At 44.5% G+C, this 25,601-nt stretch overlaps 1 protein-coding gene across 2 annotated transcripts in view; it reads right to left on the reverse strand.

Annotated features, from left to right (window-relative positions):
- The window catches only part of FRMD4A (FERM domain containing 4A), a 338,674-nt gene that overhangs the window by 100,450 nt on the left and 212,623 nt on the right, over positions 1–25,601 (reverse strand). For both annotated transcript variants that reach the window (XM_065870946.1, XM_065870947.1), the window contains exons 5-7: positions 22,040–22,124; positions 6,533–6,589; positions 5,615–5,637 (exon numbers count right to left, since the gene is read on the reverse strand). In XM_065870946.1, coding sequence (XP_065727018.1) covers positions 5,615–5,637; positions 6,533–6,589; positions 22,040–22,124 — 165 coding nt within the window. The remainder of the gene's footprint in view (positions 1–5,614; positions 5,638–6,532; positions 6,590–22,039; positions 22,125–25,601) is intronic.

Below are 25,601 nucleotides of genomic sequence, written 5' to 3' on the forward strand. Positions count from 1 at the left end.
TAGCAGGGCAAGAAAATAATGTCATCTTTTTAAAGACAGTAATCTGTACAAATGTTTATGTTACCAAAAAAAGTCTTTTAGAAGAAAATCAGCCCTTTATCTTCTTTTCCTGTTGATCTTCTAAAATTCTTCCTTTAACCTATGACTGCCTAAAAGGCATCATCTAGTCTGACAAAAAAACAAAACAACAAAAGCCTACAAACAGGGAATTTTCAGATACCAGTAAACCAAGTTTCACTTGCAGTAATTCACAAATGCTCTTAAGAAAGGCAGACGAGATTTCATACAAAGAACAAAAAAATCAAGAGGGTACTTTTTTTTTTTTCCCACAGAAATTTCATTTTATCTTTCTGGCTTAGTGAACACATGGTTCCATGGTTTACAGAAGAGGAAATATTAAAAGGTCTTCACTTTTTTTTTTTTTTTTTTGCTTCTAGCTGCTCTTCTAGAGACCTAAGACCAGGCAGTCCGTGGAAGCTGAAAGGAATTTTTCAGGACAAATAAATACTCCAACTCCTTTTCTAAAATGGAGGTAAAACTCAACTTCCCTGCTACTCATTTCTATTGATGGAGTAACGTGTTGCTCTATTTCTAAAGCATTATTATTATTATTAAGAAGCAGAATTGGAACCCTGTAGATTGATAAATCAGGGTCACAGTAAGATTCTTACTGACCCTGGAACTCTGATAAGCAGATATTCTCCCACTGGCACCAGCCTTTAACTTTGTACGGACGTCACAGAAACTGACCCCTCTGTATTCAATCACAGCGTTGCTTTTTTGACGTTGGTTGCTGTGTGTCCTTGGAAGAGACAACCTGCAGATGGAGGGCAGCCTCCCATCACCTCTAAAGCACACGACGAACTCTGCCTAACAGGTAAGCAAGATGTGACCCACAGAACTTTACATGGGATTTCCATAATATCAGCCCTTTTCAGGTGCTGTCTGCTTACTGGTCCTTATAAGTCTTTTAATGATGAGCATCAATACATCCTGTTCTCTGGAACAAAGATATTTCCAGGTCCCAACAGACGGCCTGGGGTAACCGAGCTTTACAGGTCTGGTTTCAATAAATCTTGTTAGCAAAAAATTCTACAGAACAGATGTTTTTTTACTAGTCACTGTTAATCTGTGGATGATTCTTTATATCAAAGGCAGTATGATTTGGGAATGTATTTATGTGGCTCAGCATAAACTATTTTTAATCAATTCACCGATTTGGTAAAATGTTGTTAAAATGATTATTTTCCCTCCTTTTTTTTTGGTGGCCCCCTTTCAGAAAGGCTGACAGAAAGTAAGAAGTGAGGCTATTCTCCAAATCAGAGTATGAAGACTAGCCACTAGGGTTTTCAGTTAAGGTCCCCTTAGGGAAAAAAAGCAAAAAAATCAAATTCTTTAAAGAATACCTTGCTTAGTGCAGTGTATTAATAAGTCTTCTATGACATTAAATTAGAATGTAACTATACAGTTTGAATGTCCTGTACAGTTGACTAAATTAGGTGTTCCCTGAATTGACCTTTTTAAAGACAAGAGTATTATTTTTCTATGGTAACCGAATGTTTGAAAGAATTTTTTTTTGACATCTTTATTGGAGTATAATTGCTCTACAATGTTGTGTTAGTTTCTGCCGTATAACAAAAGTGAATCAGCTCTATGTATACATATATCCCCATATCTCCTCCCTCTTGCATGTCCCTCCCACCCTCCTTCTCCCACCCCTCTAGGTGGACACAAAGCACCGAGCTGATCTCCCTGTGCTATGCAGCTGCTTCCCACTAGCTATCTATTTTACAAGGAATTTTTTTTTTAAAAAGAAAAATCAGTGCTCGGCACTTAAACCACTGCAGAGTTTATGATGAATAAGGTATGTATAAAATCCTAGAAAATGTGTATTAGCTGACTAATGCTCAGGAGTGATTATCAAAGGAGAACTTTTTGTTTTTAGAACTGTTTTGACCCTTTTCAACCTAATATTTGCTTATATAGCTGCCCTGATGAACAGTTCTTAGGCTATTCAATTGTTTTAAACAGAAATGCCAACTCCACTGATTTCCTCATTGTTGATGGACATTCATTTTTTTTCTTACATACATATGTACCAGGAAATGAAATGCGATCACTACATGCTTTGCTAAGGAAAACAATACAAGGGAAAAAATATTTTTAGACAAGACGATTTCCTCAACCTTTCAAGATATCTTACAAATTTGTCTATGCTAGAATATGAACATGGGTGACATATATTTCTTCCTATCATGGACAATACTTCCTATCTATACCTCACTCATTTTCTTTCAGCAACACTGAACCCAAGATTTCATTGTCAAGCTCAGTAAGACAAGGAAGTGAACATTTCCATTCACTGGAAAGAAAAGGGGGTTACGTGAGAATAATCCTTCAAGCTCAATAAGACAAGGAAGTGAACATTTCCATTAACTGGAAAGAAAAGTTGGTTACGTAAGAATAAGCCTTCAGGGGTCTGCTGAGCAAAAAAGAGTCCAAAAGGAGAAACGGAACAGCTTGTGAGTTTCATGAGAAACAGCAGTTATGGCTCTGGGTTGACCTTACATAGCTCTCGTTCTATTAAAGTAATATCAGCACTTTCGACTTCTCCCTTTTGTAAAAAGAACCCTTTTCCTCTTGTACATCAAGGAACTTGCTCCCCTAATATGTAGATTTTTTTTGGCCCAACTGAGTGGCTTGCGGGATCTTAGTTCCCTGACCAGGGATTGAACCCTGGCCACAGCAGTGAAAGTGCTGAGTCCTAAGCACTGGACCGCCAGGGAATTCCCATAATATATAGATTTTTAATACTCGTTCCACATCAATGTCATCTGCATATATGCACTGAAATGTAAACATACAGGATAATAGCATCCTGGGCAAAGTGTGCGACCATTAATTTCAAAGGTTATTTGATCCTCTAGATTCTAGAAGATCTCAGAATTAAGCTCTGGACCACGTGCTACATAAAACGCTTCCCCGGTGCTCTAAGTTGACATCTCCTGTTATGAATGCTGCTCAGGAAAATGTACTGTGTTTACAGGGTGTGTATATAAGTCAAAGCCATTCAGTTAAATACGATTAAGGTTACAGAGTCCGGCATTCATTAATAGAGCAAAAACAACTTTCTACAATACTAAACTATGAGGATGGGACATCTAAAATGCCTGATGTTTGGCCACCAAACCAAATGTTATGGGGATTTTCCCAGATGTGGATGGGAAGAGGTAAAAATCAAGGATTACTTCTCTTGTTCCGAAACTCCGGGCCACTCAAGCATACGAACCGTGGGCTTGTACAGAGAACGGTGTTTATCAGGGAATCCCAACTTCTGTGACGTTGAGTTTTACGCTGGGAGATAAACTGACCTTTTGGATAAGGTGTCTGACCTCTCCCCTCCCCTGACGGCTATTTCTCACCCCAGACAGCCGCTGTTATAAACAAACTGCGAGGGAACACTTTGACAAATGAAGCCAAACCAGGATCCTTTGTTTCTCTGCAGCCAACAAGCTGGGATTCCACAAGCTCCTGAGGGGACCATGAGTTACTGGAGGCCAGGCCTGCCCTTCCTCCCCACAGACCATCCCTGTAGCCCCACGTTCCCAGGATCTGCGGGGCCAGATGACGCTGTTCTCAGCTCACATTCCATCCTGTCAGGGGACTCTCAAAAATAAATAATATTTACAGCAGAGTTCAGAGCCCGTGAAAGAAAAGGCAGGGAAAAGTATCTTCAGAGTAAGTAGACCGGACGATGGAATCCACTGGATCTGTGGTTATCAAACCATTTTTTCATGGGACTTTAGAGTCTTTTGTAAATAGATATGAACCTGCACTTACCAAGAGCCTCAAGTCCAATACCAAATGAAAGGCATATAAAACTAACAAAGAAAAAACAGAACAAAGTATAGTTTCTAGATCCTGAAAACGTTGCACTCAATCCATTCGGTCAACAGTTATTGGCCACCTACAAGGTCTCCTGCTAAGGCTATAAATAAACCTTCATCGCCCCTCCCAGAAAAAGGACTACCTCTGTTTCATAGCAAGAACTTGGGAAACCTAAATAAAAGGGGCCTGGCGGTCTCCTTCTACAAATAATCAAACTGAGCTGAAGGGACTATATTTTAGGATCAGGGGTCAGCCCACTACAACCCACTGGCCAACCCTGCTTGTTTTTATGTGGCCTGTGAGCTAAGCATGGTTGGGAAAAAAATCTTAAGAAAAAAGTCTTAAACGGTTGGGGAAAAAAAAATCAAAAGAAGAATATTTTGTGGTACACGAAAATGTATATGATATTCAAATTTCTGAATTTATAAATAAAGTTTTATTGGAATACCGACATACTCATTTGCTTACCTACTGTCTCTGGCTGCTTTTGCACTTAGAAAGGGAGGGGTGAGTAGTTGCAACAGAGACTGGGTGGCCTGCAAAACCCAAGTATTTACTGTCTGGTTCTTTACAGAAAGTGTTTGCTGACCCTTGTTTTAGATTGTCAAAGAATTTTTTTGGTTTTGCTGAGATATCTGAGTGAGGAAATATACCTCTGCCTTTGCTAGAAAGCCTTAGAAATGCATGGTGAGCAGAGAGAAGGCAGCTAAGACCTGAAAAACCAGTCAGCATGAAGTTGAGAAGCTGGACAAGTAGAGGGAGACCACCAGGTGAAGTCGTTTAGGCGGCATTTACAGATCAGATCCCCCAAAGCAGGAGAAAACACCCAAGTTCCTTCACTGAGCAGAGGTATAACCTGCATTTCTTTTTCATACCAAGTTTGCTAATTTCGTAATGATGGGCCAGGATCCCACGCCCTGATGCTGTTCTTGTACATGTGGTTGAGTCTTCCTATCTCTAGACCTTGATTCTAAAGAATGAGCTATACTGGACTTGCCTCAGGGCAGTTCAATAAAACAGAATCCCACGAATGATGTCTGTCTTTGAGCAGACAGTCCTGTTGGTGGATGGTTACAACCCCTACTCTGTCTCCAGTAATGATCAGGAGAGACTGGCACTTCAGCCCTACTGGTCAACGGGCCACGCTTAATGAAATGAATGACAAGGTTGAAGTTTGTGGATCTACAGGGTTATTAAAGCAGGGCACATTTTTCCCCGTGGTTAAGTCTGTTTATGTTCTCTCCCTAACGTAACATCTGGAAAAGGAAAGACAGTAGAAGTGGGATATTTATATTGTAACACTTTCACGAAAGACATCTTCCTGCGGGCTAGGATTTTGTACTTTCAGGGTTGGAACTAAAACAGAGGAAAAAAAAGATGTTTGCGTCCACGGGGTTATCTCTATCACTATAGTTCATACCACAGTGATAATTCAAGGCTCCACGAAGACACCTGGGCGACCTGACACACCTCAATACAACGGCCATGTGTGACAGTGGGTTCTAACCTCAGCCTCTTAGTAACTTTCGTTTGGTGCAGAATATCCTCCTATTACTGGGCTTTCTCTGCCTGATGTGTCTATTTCCATTGACAAGTTGGGAACTGGATTTCAACATTAAGATATAATATTAATAAATTGCCCTCCTACGAAGAAAAGACAGAATAGTTTCTTTTAATAGAGATGCAACAGAATACATTTTTAAGCCAAAAACTCTCGTAAACTCACCTAGAAAAGTCTCCCTTTGCCTCCTGTAGAAGAAGAAAATTTAACATCAGTGACACATTCTGATCTCACGTTACAGATTTTAAAATACATTGTAACGAAGTCCTCTACTGAATCAGTCCAACTGACTGCTGTTTCGTCCTATGAGCTATAGTAATATAATTAAGGAAGGACACGTGTATTTACCACTTGAATATGAGACAATTAAACTTCAGAAAGTTATATACAAAGAAAGTGATTCATAATGACAAAGGGAAAGTTTCCATTGCTAAGCCCTGATCTAACTTTTTCCAGTTTAAAGATTCTGAACCTGGCCGTCTGTCTGGATAGCACTATCTATGTGTCCATGTCTTGTGTTATTTGTTGTTTTATCCTGTATTGTGGGCTTTTGGAGGCAGGGACCATGGAATCTGTAATGCATTAGCATAACGCCTGGAACATAGTAGTTGCTCACTAAATCCTGCTGAAGGAATAAATTAATGACATCATTTTAGCTCATCTTGCCACTGTTTCTAATACTCAGTAGGCCTCTTTTTCACATAAGCTAAGGATCTTTTCCTTGTCTTTCATGACACTGATTCTCCTGGCAATTAATTCCTGCTTTTTACTTTGCTTTCTCCAGTGACCTAAAGAAAAAGGGGTCACTGGATGGTCTCAGTTTCCCCCAATCTCAGGTTATACATACAATTTTCCTTTGCAGAGAAATACAGTCTTAACATTTTGGAGAAGAACAGAGAATAGAGAAGACTCTATTTGCTGCCATGGTGTAGTTTCCCCAGTAGCTCTTTCCTGCTTGTGGCTAAAAATAACTTAGAAGTCAAAGAGCTAGTGGATATAGCAACTGCCATGCATAGTAAGTCTTATTCCTTTTTCTTCTGTGTATGGCCCTGGCATACAAAGACAAAGGGGGAGACGACTTACCTGTAAAATATACGAGGCTAATTCAAACACCACTTCACTGTCAACATCAATCAGCTCCTGAAAGGAAAACCAAGGAAGATAAGTTTGGTCCTTTAATGATGATTTCTTTATGATCTCTCCCCAAAGAGGATGGGTATTTCTTTTCTAAGGTGTTCCCTAAAATCTCAAGCACTCATAGAATATCTTCTCTGAATTACTTGGAGCCTGGCTCCCTGACATGCTTTTTACAGCTCTTACAATGAATCCAGTGGTCCTGGGTCTACACAGTTGCCTCCAGGGCTTCATCTTTGTCTTCATGAGAAATTAAGGGATGGGCCAGTCCCCGGCTTTTTACAAATCTGTCAACCTGATTAATCAGAGTAAGGTTACTTGATAACCACATGCATTTTTCTTTCTAAACTCTACTTGGGAACCAGGAATAAGGCTTTACTGAAGAAAAGGTTACAGTGGGATTGTGACTCTTTTAAAATTAAATAAAATGAAAAATAGAATTCCCCAGTTGCACTAGCCACATCTCTTTCACGTACTCAATACTTCGAGGTAGCTGTTGGCTACCATGATGTCAGAGCACATGCAGGGCACTTCGCTCATTGTAGAAAGTTCTACTGGTCCGCACTGTTAGAGAATCCAAGTTTAAAAATGCTCTGTTCTACAGATTGCCAACAAACACATGAAAGAATGCTCAACATCATTAATCATTAGAGAAATGCAAATCAAACCTACAATGAGATATCATCTCACACCTGTCAGAATGGTCATCATCAAAAAATCTAGAAACAATAAATGCTGGAGAGGGTGTGGAGAAAAGGGAACTCTCTTGCACTGTTGGTGGGAATGTAAATTGGTACAGCCACACTGGAGAACAGTATGAAGGTTCCTTAAAAAACTACAAATAGAACTACCATATGACCCAGCAATCCCACTACTGGGCATATACCCTGAGAAAACCATAATTCAAAAAGAGACATGTACCAAAATGTTCACTGCAGCTCTATTTACAATAGCCAGGACATGGAAGAAACCTAAGTGTCCATCAACAGATGAATGGATAAAGAAGATGTGGCACATATATACAATGGAATATTACTCATCCATGAAAAGAAACTAAATTGAGTTATTTGTAGTGAGGTGGATGGACCTAGAGTCTGTCATACAGAGTGAAGTAACTCAGAAAGAGAAAAACAAATACCATATGCTAACACATATATATGGAATCTAAGAAAAAAAATGTCATGAAGAACCTAGGGGTAAGACAGGAATAAAGACACAGACCTACTAGAGAATGGACTTGAGGATATGGGGAGGGGGAAGGGTAAGCTGTGACAAAGTAAGAGAGTGGCATGGACATATATACACTACCAAACGTAAAATAGATAGCTAGTGGGAAGCAGCCACATAGCACAGGGAGATCAGCTCGGTGCTCTGTGACCACCTAGAGGGGTGGGATAGGGAGGGTGGGAGGGAGGGAGACGCAAGAGGGAAGAGATATGGGAACATATGTATATGTATAACTGATTCACTTTGTTATAAAGCAGAAACTAACACACCATTGTAAAGCAATTATACTCCAATAGAGATGTTAAAAAGCAAAACAAAACAAAACTCTGTTCTCTAGTTCTTCCCCCAAATATTTAATCGTGATCTATGGACATGGTCTTAAAAGGACATAAGCCTCTCTTAGGTTTTTAAAGAAATCCTATGTATATGTATTTCAAAATGTATATATAGTCCATATCTCCTTGTATCTAACAGCTTGACTGAGGTATAATAGATACAGAAAGAAACTGCACGCTTAGTATATATAATGTGTTACTTCAGACATATGCAAACACCTGTGATACCATCACCACGTTCAAGGTAATAAACAACCGTCACCTCCAAAAGTTTCCTTGTGTCACTCTGTGTGTTCTTCTCGGGGGGAGGTAAGAACACTTAATATGAGATCTACCCTCCTAACAAGATTTTAAGTGCACAACACTGTATTTGATATACAGTTCTGATCTTAGAGACAAAGGAAAACCTGGAGTCCACCAGCACGCAAGAATAATAACCAAATTAACTGACATTGTACTTCTGCTATCAAGTACAAGTAGAAATGCCTACCTTTCTTTTCTCTCCTTAATACCCCTAGATGCTACAGTGAGTGACTGGAGCACAAAAAACTAACCCTAGCACCGACTTAGACCTCAGCTAGCCCAGCCACCCGCTTTCATTGAGAACAGAAACCAAAAACCATCAAGGGACTCCCCCAGAGTCACAAGGCTTTAGTGGCTGTGATGGGGCTGGGAAGCACCCCCAAGGTCTTGTCCAGCATCTGACCTTCTGGAGGGCATGCTCTCCCCCAAATCAATCAGGTCACAGTCTCAGCCAACATGGTCTCAGGACCACATGTAGCATCAAAGTTAGTTAAACAAGGGTTACTTTTTTTTCGAAGTATAAACCAAACTCTGATTCACAGATTTTCTAATTATTTTTGTGTGCTCCAGAAGTGGTCCCTGTGATTCAAGACAATGCATTGAAGCAAGCCTGTGTATTTTGAGGGAAGGATATCCTGCAGGCTCTTTCGAGCTTAGGAATTTCAAATATGGATAATAATGTTTGCTACCGAACCACCTTGGAGCGTGGGCTAAGAGAACTAACGAGAGACATGGAAGGATGGGGGACAGCAATTCTTTATGTTTAACCGGCTGAAGGAGCTTTACGGACACTGTAATTGATACAGACTGTCAGTGCTGGAGTGTGGAGGAATGCTTGGATTTGCAGTCCTGGGATTACCAGGTCCCATCAGAATGTAAATCATTTAACAGTGGACAAATGATTTATCAGAAACACCGTACAGGGTTTCCACAGTGGATCACTTCTACTCGCACTGTGTGCCTTTCCATTCCCACCAGTCGACTTCCTGAAAGTCGCTAGTGTGTACTTGTCAGCGTACTCCGTCAAACATTTACGCGAGGTTGCAGGCAACGGTCAACGGTGGCTAATACTTAACATCCCAGGAGAGGCCAACTCAAAGCCAACTATGGGGAACAACCCTGTTAAGTGCGAACATTGTTTTTAGTTCATTACTTGACTCACCTGCTAAAGGGAAACTCTATATCTTTGGGAAAGAGGGCAGGAGTGGGGAAGGTGGAGGGCGGTCGTTTTCTATTTGATTTTACACAGTCCATTCTGCAGTTCCAGGAGAGACTGTGAGACGCTAATCGCATGGCAGCATTAACTGTAATGTATGTACCATTATTCAGAATCAAGCTACCAAAGATGCCCATTTAAACATCGAACCTGATTTATACGAGTTCTCTCTCACCGACCATATGTGTCCTCAGGGTAAGTGGGAACTAGTGCCTCTAACTGGGGTGAATTTCCACTTTCTCTGACCTTGACCATCTCCCAGTGAAGATATTAAAAACAATGAGAGCCAGAACGTGACCGGTAAGAGGGAAAAGGATTGAAGAATGAGGTGGCCTAGACGTCCCCACTCTTGCAAAATGTGACGGGAAAGAGAGCTGCGGTATTCCTTCTCACCGTTTCCATTTAGTATTTATTGAGTTCAAGAATCGTGGCATCATCTGTCCTCAGAGGAATCCGTACAGAGTCTAAATCGTGTGTATAAGACCCAACCCAGGAACTGGGATGGGGGTGGGGAAAGAGATGCTCTCTAATGGCGAAGAACATGCTTTCCTACCTCGCAGCTGCTGCCTGATTCCCTGATGTCTCCTGTTTATAATACCTTCCCCCGTTTATACCTCGTCCTCCCAGGTGATTTTATCCCCTGCAATAGAACAGAGCTCTAGATTTCCTGCCCACACCACACACCTCCCGTTGTACCTCAAACCCTGAGAGCTGAGTCCCCGTGGGGAGAAGTGGACAGATGTTTCCAGGAATCCGCCTACCATATAACATTCCAAAGATCACTGCACCTTTTTCTCATCTGGCTTCTCTCAAATGCAGAGGTGGCTCTTTTCAAGTGTTTCTGCTCAAGCAGAGCAAATAAACCGAACACGATCACGAAGAGTTCGTGCAAAAATCCCACACTTTCCTGGGGCAATGGGTTTTCCCCCGACCGAGGAGGAAATGCAGAAAGATGGGTATCAGAAGGCCCTTCAAGGAAGATGTACGGGTGTTTCTCACCGGCATCACCTACAGGCTGGACGGGGGACACTCCTCTGTGCCCCCAGTGCTCTGAGAGCCATTTGAGGAGGGGTGTCAGCAGGGTTGTCTGCTGAGCTGGAGTCTTCCTTGGGAATCTAGGGTGGTCTGGTGGGCATGGAGTCATTTCCTCCTGAGACTCACTGGTAACAGGGGGATGCTGACGGGAGGGTCAGTGATGTCACGGAGGTCACGTGTCCTTTGGACATCTGTCTTACTTACTACTGAATCACGTGTGCCACTTTCTGTGATCTTTTGCCACGTGGTATGGACAGACAAAACGTGACTCTCTGCAGGGTGTGCGTGTGTGTGTGTGTTTGTGTTCAGACAGGGCTGTGGAGGATGGCATTCTGCACTGTTCTACAAGCTGCCGAATGAGGAGGCCTGAGGTCATCTATCAGCAGCCTCACGGTTAACAATATGCTCAAAAAGGTTTCCATTCTGAGGGTCTCTGAGTGTTCCAAAGAGAGAGCCCCATGAGAATCCCCAGTGACAGGTGTAAGGACGGTTTCCAAAAGTCCTGAGAGCTGGAGGAACTCGTCACGACCCCCTCGCTCCAAGGGCCCTGGTGGTGATTTTCAGACTCAACGGAGAATCTTAATGAAAAGCCTTCCTCCTTGGTCAGAAATGAGAGAAATTCCAGCTTTCATGGAAGATTCGTGAGAGCTTTATGACAGAAAAGATGATGAGCAACCACATGGTAGGTTGAAAAGATTTCAATGAGAATGACCTTTGCCAAGTCCAAGCAGAACGACCTGCAGGGCTGCCCCATGGTTTTTCCGGTAAATCCTCACCCACTGTAACCATCTTTCTTTGTACCCGCAAAACGCCCGAAGAGGATGGTTTCTTGCCATCTCTTTAAGACTATTTCTCCTCTGGGGCACTGAATAAATACATCCCTGGACCTCTCTGAGTTTCATCTTCCTCGTCAGTAGAATGGGGAGAACTATTTCTTTTCCAATTATTGTATTGAGTCTGGTGAGGCGGAAATGTAGAGGTGATTTGGAAACTCTGAGAATCACTACAAACATCAGGTCTGCATTATTTATTTTCACTTACTGGCATTTCTGAATCATCTGAACTCCACAATTTTGTCTGTTCTTCAGCATTTTTTTAGCATTTATTGGAAGCTTTTTTTTTTTACATTTTATTTTATTTTTTAAAAAACTTTTTATTGGACTATAGTTGATTTACAATGCTGTGTTAACTTCTGCTGTACAGAACAGTTATACATATACATATATCCACTCTTTTTTAGAGTCTTTTCCCATATAGGTCATTACAGAGTATTGAATAGAGTTCCCTGTGCTATACAGTAGGTCCTTGTTGCTTATCTATTTTATATATAGTGGTGTGTATATGTCAATCCCAATCTCCCAACTTATCCCTCCCCCCTTTTTTGCCCCCCAGTAACCATAAGTTTCTTTTCTACGTATGTGACTTTATTTCTGTTTTGTAAATAAGTTCATTTGTATCATTATTTTAGATTCCACGGGTAAGTGATAGCATATGGTATTCGTCTTTGTCTGACTTACTTCACTTAGTATGAAAATCTCTAGGTCCATCCATGTTGCTGTACATGGCATTATTTCATTCTTTTTTATGGCTGAGTAATATTCCATTGTATACATGTACCACATCTTCTTTATCCATTTATCTGTCGATGGACATTTAGGTTGCTTCCATGTCTTGGCTATTGTAAATAGTGCTGCAGGGGCTTCCCTGGTGGCACAGTGGTTGAGAGTCCGCCTGCCGATGCAGGGGACGCGGGTTCGTGCCCCGGTCCGGGAAGATCCTACATGCCGCGGAGCGGCCGGGCCCATGAGGCATGGCCGCTGGGCCTGCGTGTCCGGAGCCTGTGCTCCAAAACGGAAGAGGCCACAACAGTAAGAGGCCCGCGTATTGCAAAAAAAAAATAGTGCTGCAATGAACGTAGGGGTGCATGTATCTTTTTTTTTTTTTTTTTGGCTGCGTTGGGTCTTCGCTGCTGCACGCAGGCTCTCTCTAGTTGCGGCAAGCGGGGGCTGCTCTTCGTTGCAGTGCACAGACTTCTCATTGAGGTGGCTTCTCTTGTTGCGGAGCACGGGCTCTAGGCGCACAGGCTGTAGTAGTTGTGGCTCGGGGGCTCTAGAGCGCAGGCTCAGTAGTTGTGGCTCACAGGCTTAGCTGCTCCACGGCATGTGGGATCTTCCCAGACCAGGGCTCGAACCCGTGTCCCCTGCACTGGCAGGCGTATTCCTAACCACTGTGCCACCAGGGAAGTCCATGTAACTTCTTTTTTTTTTTGTGGTACGTGGGTCTCTCACTGCTGTGGCCTCTCCCGTTGCAGAGCACAGGCTCCGGACGCGCAGGCTCAGCGGCCATGGCTCACGGGCCCAGCCGCTCCGCGGCATGTGGGATCTTCCCGGACCGGGGCATGAACCCGTGCCCCCCGCATTGGCAGGTGGACTCTCAACCACTGCGCCACCAGGGAAGCCCCCATGTATCTTTTTGAAAAAGAGTTTTCTCTGGATATATGCCCAGGAGTGGGATTGCTGGATCATACGGTAGTTCTACTTTTGGTTTTTTAAGGAACCTCCATACTGTTCTCCATAATGGCTGTTGGACTCTCTAGTAAGACTTACTTTTTAAGGAGGTGGGCAGCATTGTTTGTCTACATGTGTGTGTGTATCGGTCACCACGTATATCATCCCAGTGGGTCCTGACACCCACATTCAGCCTCGTTGAGCCCACGTGACGCCCTGTCTCACTGCACAACTTACAGTGGCTACAGGAAGGCGCCCCCAGGCCATCGGGGGCTGACGAGCGGGATAAGACTGATGAGAGCACAATTCCTCGCTGAGCCCTCTGCCAGTTTTTCATCAGTCAAGTCCCTGTTTGTCTGGGGCACTCTCTCACTCGGTGGCCCGGGTATTTCTCCCACTGTCCACTCTGCATACAGTCCATTTCACGATCCTGAGGGATCTCTCCTGTAGAGGTCACGGGCACAGCCCAGATGATGGGTCTGCGTACGTTTATTTCTAGAGAGTTGAAGATGGAAGTCCCTCTCTGTCCTCCTTCCCTTCCTCTCTCTGTCACGCGAGCGCATACACCAAGCTGGCAACCCTCCATCTAAGAGATAACGACCAGGATTCTGTGAGTCTGAGACAAATGTTTATGTTGGTTCCTTTGTCCTGTGGGACTTGATTCTGGGCTTTTGTTTCTCTCATCTTCAGATGAGATATCCTCTGCTCATTAGCAAATCTCTTGGAAGATCTTGGATAAAGGTTGCTTATTTTAGTTTCAGCAAGAGTGATGGTATTTAGACCAAAGTACCAAACTTGGCCCAGGCACGACTGTTTGAACTTCAATCATATGTGACGCTCTTAGTTCAACGGGGACATCTAGGCACAGAAGGCTGGACCAGACCCCCCAGCGCACAGAAAGGAGGAATTTTAAGTTTGTTTTTCTGACATGATCTGCTCTCAGTGGGTACACGTAGGCTCCAAACTTGGTAATTCCCTAGGAAATAGGCAAATCCTTTCTCCCTGGGATTGGAAACGAAGCCATTAAAAACAATTTACTGAGCATTGACTATGCGCCTTGTTTAGTGAGAGGTCAGTGGAAGGTGATCATCAAAATTCACTCAGAAAAATGCTGGTGCCAACTTCTCCTCCAACCCAGGAGACACACTTCTGTGCGTCTTCAGATGGTGACCACGGGCCCTGCTTCTTCGGTTATCATTTCAGACAAGATAAATTTTGAGATCAAGCATTTAAATGTGATGGACGTATATAAAGAGTGGATGGTCAACCCCTTCCGTTCAAACATGAGATCCATAACAGGGCAGCTAGTTATTTTGACCAGTTCCCTCACTTCACCCAACTTAAATCATCTAAGGATCAAATTGCTCCTCTGAGGAACTGAATAGCAGTGGAAGGTCCTTCAGTGTAGGGGCCTCTTTTCTTTCATTCATTCATTTATGGCTGCATTGGGTCTTTGTGGCTGTGCGCGGGCTTTCTCTAGTTGCGGCGCTACTCTTCGTTGTGGTGCGCGGGCTTCTCATTGTGGTGGCTTCTCTTGTTGCGGAGCACAGGCTCTAGGCGTGGGGGCTTCGGTAGTTGTGGTGCGTGGGCTTAGTTGCTCTGCGGCATGTGGGATTGTCCCGGACCAGGGCTCAAACCCGTGTCCGCTGCATTGGCAGGTGGATTCTTAACCACTGAGCCACCAGGGAAGTTCCGGGAGCCTCTTTTCTTATCTCTCGGAAGGTATGCCTCTGAAGATGATAGGAAGCTGGATTTCAGAATTCTTTATTTCCCTTATAACTTTAAGATCTATCATCTAAGGGAATCCTTCTTTTTAAAAATTAAAAAAACCATTTTGACATTTTATGACCTAGCACATGTTGTCTGCAGAGCTTCTGAAAATTATTGCGGTGACTAATTTTGACAGCAAGCTCACTTTGCCAGTGGAGAACTCCGAGCAGGCAGGATTCAATCCTGAAGGTGGTGGAAGTGCTGAGATTAGAGTCCACGTCCACCCCAGCACTCCCTCTAGTGTCGCAAGTCCACTGCCCCCCACGGGGCTGACTGATGGGCCTTCTCCAGTTGACAGAGGAAGCCACATCCCAAGAGAGAGACGACCAGATGGAAAACTTGGCAGGAGAGCTCTGCTTTCCTGGGTCGCTTCCTAGGAAGCACACATCATCCTAGGCTCACTTCCCATGGGAGTTTTCCTCGGAACTAGACACACATTTCTCAATGTATTTCGTCCATCCCTTGGTCATAAGTTTCCTTTCCATCACCCCCTGTCCCCTGAATGAGTCGAAACACAACAGAAATGCTGGTGAAGGAAGTGGCTACGTTGAGTGTCGATGATCTCTCTCTCTTTTTTTTTTTTTTTGCGGTACGTGGGCCCCTCACCGCTGTGGCCTCTCCCGTTGCGGAGCACAGGCTCCGGACGCGCAGGCTCAGCGGCCATGGCTCACGGGCCCAGCCGCTCCGTGGCATGTGGGATCCTCCCGGACTGGGGCACGAACCCGCGTCCCCCGCATTGGGAGGTGGACTCTCAACCACTGCGCCACCAGGGAAGCCCCGACGACCCCTTTTGACACATCTTCCTGCTCCACTGAAAGGAGACGAGTAGAGCCCCGCTCGTTCCTGACCAGATTCTAACTTTCTGCATCTTGGACAGATTATGACTGTAATTTCCTGCTCTTTTGGTAGAAAATAGGGGGATTGTAAAGCAAGGAGAAGTGAGAGAGAAATCCACTGCAGTTCTGCTTTCTGTCTGCTGGTGAAGAGTGGAAAGTGAGAGCTGGCATTCGTGGTTTGGGGAAAATGACAAAACAAATGAACAGAGCAAAACACCTTTCCTCGCTTTTGTGCTGTTGAAGAGACCAGAGGTCTGCTCTCTGGAGAAGATGATGCGTAGGAAGCTAGGATGAAGCAGACCGAGAGCTCAGGGATTCAAAAGGGGGCCTACACCCCAATGGAGGTCACTCCGTCCCCAAGACCCTGAAGCGGGAGGAGACATCCCAGGAGGGAAGTAAGACATTACATCCTCTGGAGACAATGAAGAGCCACAAGAAAAGACACCAAGCACTGATACTTAGGGTTCCCACTGAAAGAAACAGCTTGCCACTGGGACACTCCACAGGCACAGCCACAGAGAACCATCCCCACCTGGGCACTTGGAGCTTTTGAGTGCCTCACTCTTAAATATGGATGGAAAGCCTCCTACATGAAAGACAGAGACCAAAATAAATAAACAGAAAAAGAAAAAAAAGAACTGGAAAGAAACACAAAGGAAACAGAACGTGCATGATACTTAATATTATTGGAGTGATAAGAGGATATTAGGCTCAAAGACAACAATAGGATTACATGTATATAAAGAAAAATCAGATAATATGAAGGAAGTCTGGGAAATTCAAAACATGATGGCAAAGGTTAAAAAATCAATAGAGGAGATTAAAGATAATACTGAGGAAATCTTCTAGAAAGTAGAACAAAATGACAAAGATGGAAAATAGGAGAAACCAGGTATCAAAGCAGGAGGCTGTGCACGGCATCAGATTAACAGGAGCTCCAGAAGGAGAGCACAGAGGAAACAGAGAGACATCACTAAAGAAACAATACGAAAAACCTCCCAGAACTGAAGAATACGAATGTCCAGACTAAAAGTGCCCGCTGAATATACAACATAGTGGGCTTACAAAGACCTACTTTAGGGCGCACCATCCTGCAACTTCAGATGAAGAGGAATAAAGAAGAAATCCTAAGAGATCCCGTGGGTGGTCATGGAGGTGGGGGGAGTCCACATACAGCGTATGGACTGCAGACTTCACCAGAGCAAGCAACTCTCAAAGACTCTGAGGCAGCACCTTTGATATTCCGAGAGAAGTCATTCTGTATTTCCACATCCAGTCAAACCATTAACGAGATATAAAAGTAGAGCAAAGACTTTTGCAGATATGCAAGGACCCAAACATTTTACTTCTCATATACGCTTTCTCTGGGTTACTGCAGGATGTTCTCCAGTGAAACAATGTTGTAAAACAAAACACAGGAAGACTCGGTATCCAGGAAGCAGAGCATCCAGTCCAGAGCTGGGGTGAAGGGAAGACGGGACAGGAAAGGGGCATCTTGGGCTGAGGGCTATGAATGAGGCCATGTCCAGACAGGAACAGAAGGACAGAGGACTCTAAAAGGAAGGTGCCTGGAAAAACAACAAAGGCAGCAGCAACAAAACCCAAGCTAAAGAGAGGAATGGATGAATTATCTGATGTATATGCAAATTAACGTCGGTAGACATTTGGGAATCTGTAGCTTCTGGAAAAAAAAATGGTGGGTACATAGAAACTAAAACAAGTAACAGCAAGGCAATTATTATTACCTTTCGGTAAAATAACTGGTTGTCTAAAAAAGGAATCACAACCTTACGATGCTACTTGGATTAGTCATAATAATGTAATGCTGATGGGTATGGCTTTTGCCCAGAACTGTGCTATCACCATACTGGGAAAATGAAAGTGTGGGTGGTTGCATAGGAGACCTCAATCCTCACCTACCTTACGAAGAATTCAGTACATGAAAGATGGATAAATCAAGGAATAACACCCTGTGCCCATTATTTACAAACAGAGAGAGGCAAATACCAGAAGAAACAGCTAAAATTGCTGGAAGCGGCAGGAGTTGCGGGGGGGGGGGGGGGCGGGAGGGGGGAGGGGGGCTCTTTTTCTTAAACAGCCTCCTAGAGCCATGTGGCTTCTAAACCACGGCATATATTCCTTAGATAAAAATAACTGTGAATGCGTTAAAAAAGCGAATGAAATAAGGACTTGGAGGAAGCAGGAATAAACAGCTTATGGTAGCTGAACAACTTAGATTCTAGTACGTTGTAGGAATCGCTCCCCAAGACACAGGGAGGGCGCTGGGTCAGCTGGTATCAGCATCACCTACCGGTTACGTGTCTGGCACCACTCTCAGGTCCTTCAAGGCCTCCAAAGTGCCAGAGGGCAGTGTGGGCAGCACGCAGAAATTTGCAGCCAAGATGAGCTCAGATCTGATTCCAAGTGAGCAATTCTATCTCAGCGGGAGCTAATAACGTGCCTGGTGGGGTGCTAACCACCTTCATGTCTATCTCACTTAATCTCCCCAAGAAGGTGGTGGGTTGGGTCTTTTAATATCCTTGTTCAACCAAAGAAGAAAATGAAGCTTGGAGACGTCACAGAAGGTGTCCACATTTATTGCAGTTGCTAAGAGGCAGAGGTAGGAAGGGAACCCAAGTCTGTGAGCCACGGAGTCTAAACCCCTAATCACAATCATTCTGCTCTGGGGCCTTCCACCATCTTTTTACAACTGTGCCAAGCCTGTTCCACCACTTCTGGTTCCTTGTCTTTCACTAAGTTACTAAATCTCTCCAGCATCGGTTTCCTCCCTCAGTAAAGCTGATGATTCCATCCCACTCATGAGCCTCAAAAAATGTAAGACAAGTGAAAAAATTTTTATAGACTCTAAGTGTCAACTTATGCAGATGAAAATATTATTTTTGATGATGGGAAGGAGACGGGTGGCCTTGTGACGCGATTCTGTCCCCTACGTAACCTTCAGAAGAGCCACCTCGGGCTCACTGACGCAAGTCACTAAGCTCCAGGACAGGTGCTGAGAAGAGACAGCTGTGGTTCTAGAAGGGCACACACCACCCAGGTCAGCAGGCAGGCTGATGGCTGTGGGCACCTGGACCCTAAATGTGGCTGGCTCCGAATGCATCACCTCTTTAGTTCTGGGGATTTCTTTTTTAAAATTTCCCATTCATCCCAGAGTCCTCTGTGATCATTATGTTCAAAAGCACTGAAATCTTCACCTTCAGCTCAGCATCTGTGACTAGACTGAACTGAACAACTCCGAGAGAAACCATGTCTGCTCCCTTAACCCAGGGGTCTGTATAAGCACAGTTTGGGGCAACTGTTTACTTGCTGGGGTTGAGGGCGATTTCATCCCAGTCAGCGACTTCCCAGGCATCTACTGCCCAAGTCTGCCCCCTGGTGGACAGTCCTCACTTTTTATTCCTGAATTCTTCCCAAGTGCTTTCACATGGATTAAACAAACACCATCAGAGACGCTTGCCACCTACGAGGTACGTAAGACTGGTATTATTATTTCCACTTTATAATGAGAAAATGAGGGTTTAGAGAGAGGAAGAAATTTGCAAGTCCCTGGAACTACATGCAGCGTCTTTGTTCTTCCATTCAGCAAAACCCCCAAATACTGTAGTCTGAGCGCTCTGGGCTTGAGCCCAGGTTAAGTCTTGGTTCAGCAGCTGTCACCAAGCGAGGTTCTTTCACAGAACTGAATTTGATCACTACCACGCCCTCCACGATTTTGAACATTTGCCTTCAGTGGAGCTATTCTGTGCGGTGATGTGCTGAAGAACTTCCAGAAGGAGAAGTGATGGCCGACAGACCGCTTCACCTGTGTGTGTGCCTTAATGTATAGTCGGTTGCTGCAATCGCTCCAAACTAGGTTTAGTTAAACAGGAAAATACAGGCAGCGGGATCTCCTCTGAATACAGCCACTGACCATGTTACAACAGGTGTGCTTGGCTTTGAAGTTCTCTAAGGAGAGTCTGCCCTCCGGGGCACAGCACAGCCCAGCGGGTGAGATCTGTGATCTGGAATCAGGCTGCCAACTTCAGCCCTGACTGACTCTGCCATTCAGCGGATATGCAACCCCGGGTGAATCTCATAACCACCCTGTGCCTCATCTTTTCCACAGGGAAAACTAAGATAAAGAATAGTCTTCATCTCAGAGATGAAGATGCAGCCACACAACTTACAGAAGGCACTCAGCACCAAGCCCGCCACGGTGCCATGGGCGTTAAGTACCAGCCGTCCTTCTCCCTGGTCATTAATGAGCTGACCTAAGGCTGCACTCGTGAGACAGAAGGGGGCGTGTTGGAGGGCGGGTGCAGAGTGGGTGTTCACTTTAAATACATTCTGTTAGTTACGATTCTCCACCCAGGGCGGGGAGCGGTATTCTGCAAGCCCCTCTCCCCCGGGACGGGGTGTGTGCTGGATTCTGTGGGCGTTTTGGGTTATCCAATGAAAGGAAACACTACAAGCATATGGGGGAACTGGATGCAAGGGACTGTCCCACTCAACTGAGAACTGTCCCTTGAATAGACGTGTCCGTGAAGAAGATGTACAAATGGCCAGAGAGCATACGAAAAGATGCTCAACGTCGCTAATCGTCAGGGAAAAGCAAACCCAAACCATAGTGAGATACCACCTAATACCACTAGGATGGCTACTATTTATTTGTTTATTTTTTTGGCTGCATGGTGAAACTTGCAGGATCATAATTCCCCGACCAGGGATTGAACCAGTGCCCTCAGCAGGGAAAGCGCAGAGTCCTAACCACTGGACTGCCAGGGAATTCCTAGGTTGGCTGTTATTTAAAAAAAAAAAACAACCCAGAAAATAACAAGTGTGGGTAAGGATGTGCAGAATGGAATCTTCACACACTGTTGGCGGGAATATAAAATGGTGCAGTCGTTATGGAAAGCAGTATGGCAGCTCCTCAAAGAATGAAAACTGGAATTATGATATGATCCAGCAAGTCCATTTCTGGGTATTCACCCAAAACAACTGAAAGCAGGGACTTGAACAGGTATTTATAAACCCACGTTCACAGCAGCATTATTCACTACAGCCGAAAGGTGGAAGCTACACAAGGGTCCATGGACTGGTGGGTGAATAAACAAAACGTGGTAACTGCATACAATGGAATATTAGCCATCAAAAGGAAGGAACTTCGGACACTGGCTACAACATGGATGGACCTTGAGGACATTATGCCAAGTCAAATAAGCCAACCACAACAGGACAGATACTGCATGATTCCACTCACGTGAGGTACCCAGAGTGGTCAAGTTCATAAAGACAGAAAATAGAATGGAGGTTGCCAGGGGCTGGCGGTGGGGAGTTACTGTTTAAGGGGTACAGAGTCTCAGTTCTGTATGATGAAGAGCTCTGTGGATGGATGTGGTGATGGCTGTAAAACAAGGTAAACGTACTTAATGCCACTGAACTGTACACTTATCAATGGAGACCACGGTAACTTTTATCACAGTAAAAAAACTGTCCCACCCCATAGAGAACAGACTTGTGGTTGCCAAGGGGGAGGGGGGTAGGGGAGGGGTGGAGTGAGAGCGTGGGATGAGCAGATGCAAACGAGTATCTATAGGATGGATAAACAACAAGGTCCTACTGTACAGCACAGGGAACTATATTCAATATCCTGCGATACACCATCGTGGAAAAGAATATGAAAAAGAATGTGTGTGTGTGTGTGTGTGTGTGTGTATATATATTTAACTAAATCACTTTGCTGTACAGCAAAAATTAACACATTGTAAATCAACTATATTTCAATAAAAAAAACCAAAAAACTGTCTCACCCAAAGTGCCAAGAGCATCCTTTTGAGAGATACTTCCAGAACATCCCCAAATGATCAAATATACATGCATTTGGTTATAAGAGGTTCATTTATAATTGTGAGACCTAGTGCATTTGTCCCACTGGCCTGGGTTTCCCTCTTTTGGCCACAGTTGCCAAGTTCAGGAGACGCCTAAAATCAAGCTAAGGAACACCTCCAAGGAGCTAAAACACAGTGATGGGATTGGAAGTAGTCACGTTATGAACAACCTGATAGCTTTAGCTCCACGGAGTTCTCATTTATTTATAGTCATTAAGTTATAAATTACTTCTACTAATCAATAAAATTGCATTAGGGGCAGCAAGTTGGGATTCCCAGCTTCAAAGGAGACTTTCAGATTTCAACGGAAAACTCTGAACAGGAAGAGGAAGTTCTTACCTTGTAGATACAGGACTTGGCGTTCAGGAAGAAGAGCTCTATGGTGGCATTGTCCTTTAGGTATGAGATGCTCTCTATATAGAACCTGGAAGAGAAAAACTGCCAGTGAACTACAGAAGCATCAACCAATCAGGCAGAAAATCATGTGTTCTCCGAGTTACATGATTTGACCTGAGGATACGGACGCCCAATCCAACAGGAACAAAAGAAAAAGGCATCGTCTATTGCTTCCACCATTCCTTTTTGAGGGAAAACAGTGCTTTTCAAGTTCGTTTACCGTGGGTTAGGACCGTCATGACTGACAGCCCTTCTCACAGCAAAGAGCCAGCCTGCCATCGACCTCTAAGAGTACACTTGAACTTGACCATTTACTTCCCTTTTCATTACCTGCTTTCCAATTTTTTTATAATGTCATTTGTTTCCATTGCATTACTTTTTGTCCTCATCACTGTTGAGCTGGAGTTTTAAAAGATAATTTCTTCTGCTTAATCGAAAGAAGGGCCCTATTTCTCCTTGAGATGGTTACAACAGGTCTTCGTGACGATGGCAAGGTGGGGTTTGACGTCTGCACATCCAGAGAGCTGTGGCTGGTGTTCTTAAAGCCGTGATATTCGTGCACATGAAGCCGAATGAGAATTGGATTTTTATCCAGATGAAACTTATGGATTTTTGTCAAGACAACACATGCTGAAATTATTTAAGTTTAATTCAAAGATCCTTTACACATCGACTCTGGAGTTTATTCAATTCCTGAATTAGGTAAGGCACTTGGACTTGTCTAAGGCTCAGCTGCCCTGAGGGAGCTGTGATGAGAGGGGAGAAGGAAATGATTGGCACGCAGAGCCTTGGAGGGGAAGAGGTTCTGAGTGGGGTGGCAACCCCTGGAGGGCACTGGGCACCTGCCTCGTGGAAACTGGGGGCCCCAAGGCGGGCAGGAGGTGAAATGAGAAGAAACAAGTGCTATGATCATCCAGCGTTAAGATGTGATGGAAAGAATCCTGGGGAGGAAGTCGAGAGCCCAGTGATCTGGGCCCAGCGCTGTGTGATTCAGGGCAAGTCCCATAACCTTGCTGGGCTTCCGCTCGCCAGTCTGTAAAAGACAGCAGGACGTGGTCAGCAGTTCCCCACCTAAGAAGTCTGCTGCTTTCAAATACTGGAACCTAATTCAGATTAAAACAACAACAACAATAGCAAAACCAACACACCAACACTGTAAGGCAAACAAAATGTGTGTGTAGGCTTGGGCGAGCCCGTGGCCCCCCAGTTTGCAGCCCCTTGTCTACAGACTAAGTAAACAACATCTTTGACCATTTTACAGATGTGTGCAGAGGCTGTCGTGATGAATACAACACAGACTCATTTAAATTTGTAATTGAATCCAGAGTCATCTTCAGAGATTAGTAGATATTTTCAATCCACAGATACTAGTCTGACAATTACCATCATGGAGGGTCTACAAAATTTTTGGAAATTACGATACAGTCTTTATTCACGCAAAGCCTGGGAATGAGGTGGCTGGTTGATCTCTACCATCACCCTTTTCCCTACCAAAAAAAAAAAGCAAAAAAAAAAGCACCTGCCTCCGTTTTGGAGCAAGTATTCTAGGTCATGGAGGTCTCCATAAAGGGTCTGAGTGGTCTCAGAGGAACTGTAAAGCTGTACTACTTTCACTCCCCTAGTAATGGAGACTTGAAATATAGAAGCAAATTCTACATTTCAAAGCAAAACACAGTTTTCCCTTGGTATCCACAGGGGATTGGTTCTAGGACCCACCTCTCCCCCAGGATATCAAACTCCTCAGATGCTCAAGCCCCTGATATAAAATGGTGCAGTAGGGCTTCCCTGGTGGCGCAGGGGTTAAGAATCCACCTGCCAATGCAGGGGACACAGGTTCGAGCCCTGGTCCTGGAAGATCCCACATGCCATGGAGCAACTAAGCCCGCGCACCACAACTACTGAGCTTGTGCTCTAGAGCCTGCAAGCCACAACTACCGAGCCCGAATGCTACAACTACTGAAGCCCACATGCCTAGAGTCTGTGCTCCGCAACAAGAGAAGCCACCACAGTGAGAAGCCCACGCACCGCAATGAAGAGTAGCCCCCGCTCGCCGCAACTAGAGAAAGCCCGCACACAGCAATGAAGACCCAACGCAGCCAAAAATAAATAAATAAACTAAAACAAACAAACAAAATTTTAAAAAGTAAATAAAATGGTGCAGTACAGTCAGTACATATCCGCGGGTTTCACATCTGATCCGTGGATATGGAGAACCGACTGTAAGTTACAGTTGATGTAATTAAAAAGTCTACATCCGTTGTAAACTTTCTGGCAAGGGGTAGTCAGAATAGCAAAACCAGAAGGAGGGGAGGAAGGCAGACAGATGGAAGGGAAGGGAAAGGAAGCAGAGGAGGGGAGGGGGAAAGGGTGACAGAGGCTCAGGATGGGGCTCCGGGTGGGTCAGAGCAAAGCCAGCTCAGCTGGGCGACCTGCAGGCGTGGCCTATTACAGATCAATCTTGCTTCTGTGCCTGTGTCTGAGCTATTCCTCTCACTTCCAGAGCCATCCTCCTGCACACCCCAGCTCACCCCTGCTCCCTTCAGACTCACTCAGGGTCACCAGAAGTTTTTGCTGACTCTGCGGACGGTCCCCACAGAAGACCTCCTCTCCTGGGCTCCGGTGACGCCCTCTGCTTATTGTGTGGCCCCATGGTGCCGTGATTTTCTGTTCCCTGAGATGCCTTCTTAGTAGGCTGCTAACTCCTTGAGGCCTGGGACCAAATCTCATTCATTTTTGCATCCCCAGCACTAATCCAGAGCCTGGCACCAACATTTAAGGTTCTACGAATGAAAGACGCTTTCAACTGTTCTCCTCTCCACACACCGTTGGTGGGAGTTCTTACTGGACAGTGAAATGGGCGACGAAGACAGTGCAGGGAGGGAGAAAAAATAACAAATGATTTCCCAGACCATTTATGATCGGGGGTCTTATACGCCACACCCAGGCCCTGTCCCTCTGCCCCTTCTTTCACCGTGAACATGGAAAGCTGCCCACGCGGGGCTGCTGATGACTTTCAGTCCTAGAGCCAGAACAGCAGCAGAGGCTTCTAGAGTCTGCCAGTCAGTGACCTTAGCTCTGGAATAATAATTCTGAGTCGAAAGCTGTTGGGTCTGAAATAACTTAATTTTTTCAAAGCAATGCCGTACATCTTGATACCATTTGCTTTAAGTCTTGAGAATTAAGGAGCGAAGACATTCTGCCCCCCGGCCCCCCATTTTCTCCTCAACGGCGTATTAAGAAAAAAAAGTAACACTTCCCTTTCCAACTCTCTAATAATGGAAAACTGAAACGAGATGGGAAATTCTATGCCTTTTGAGATAGTATTTGTTCCCTGGCTGCACAAGAGACAGGAAGGTGGAGGAAATAACAAGCATATTCTGAGATGGACTGGAAAAAAAATCACCTCCTTTTGAAAGAAACTGGAAAGCAGTTTCCTGTTAACCTTTATCACCAAGAAACAGCCCGGGAAACCCTGTGAGTTCCAGGCCTGTCATATTATTGTTCT

The sequence above is a fragment of the Phocoena phocoena genome, chromosome 2, assembly GCF_963924675.1.
Source record: "Phocoena phocoena chromosome 2, mPhoPho1.1, whole genome shotgun sequence".
Classification (NCBI taxonomy): Eukaryota; Metazoa; Chordata; class Mammalia; order Artiodactyla; family Phocoenidae; genus Phocoena; species Phocoena phocoena.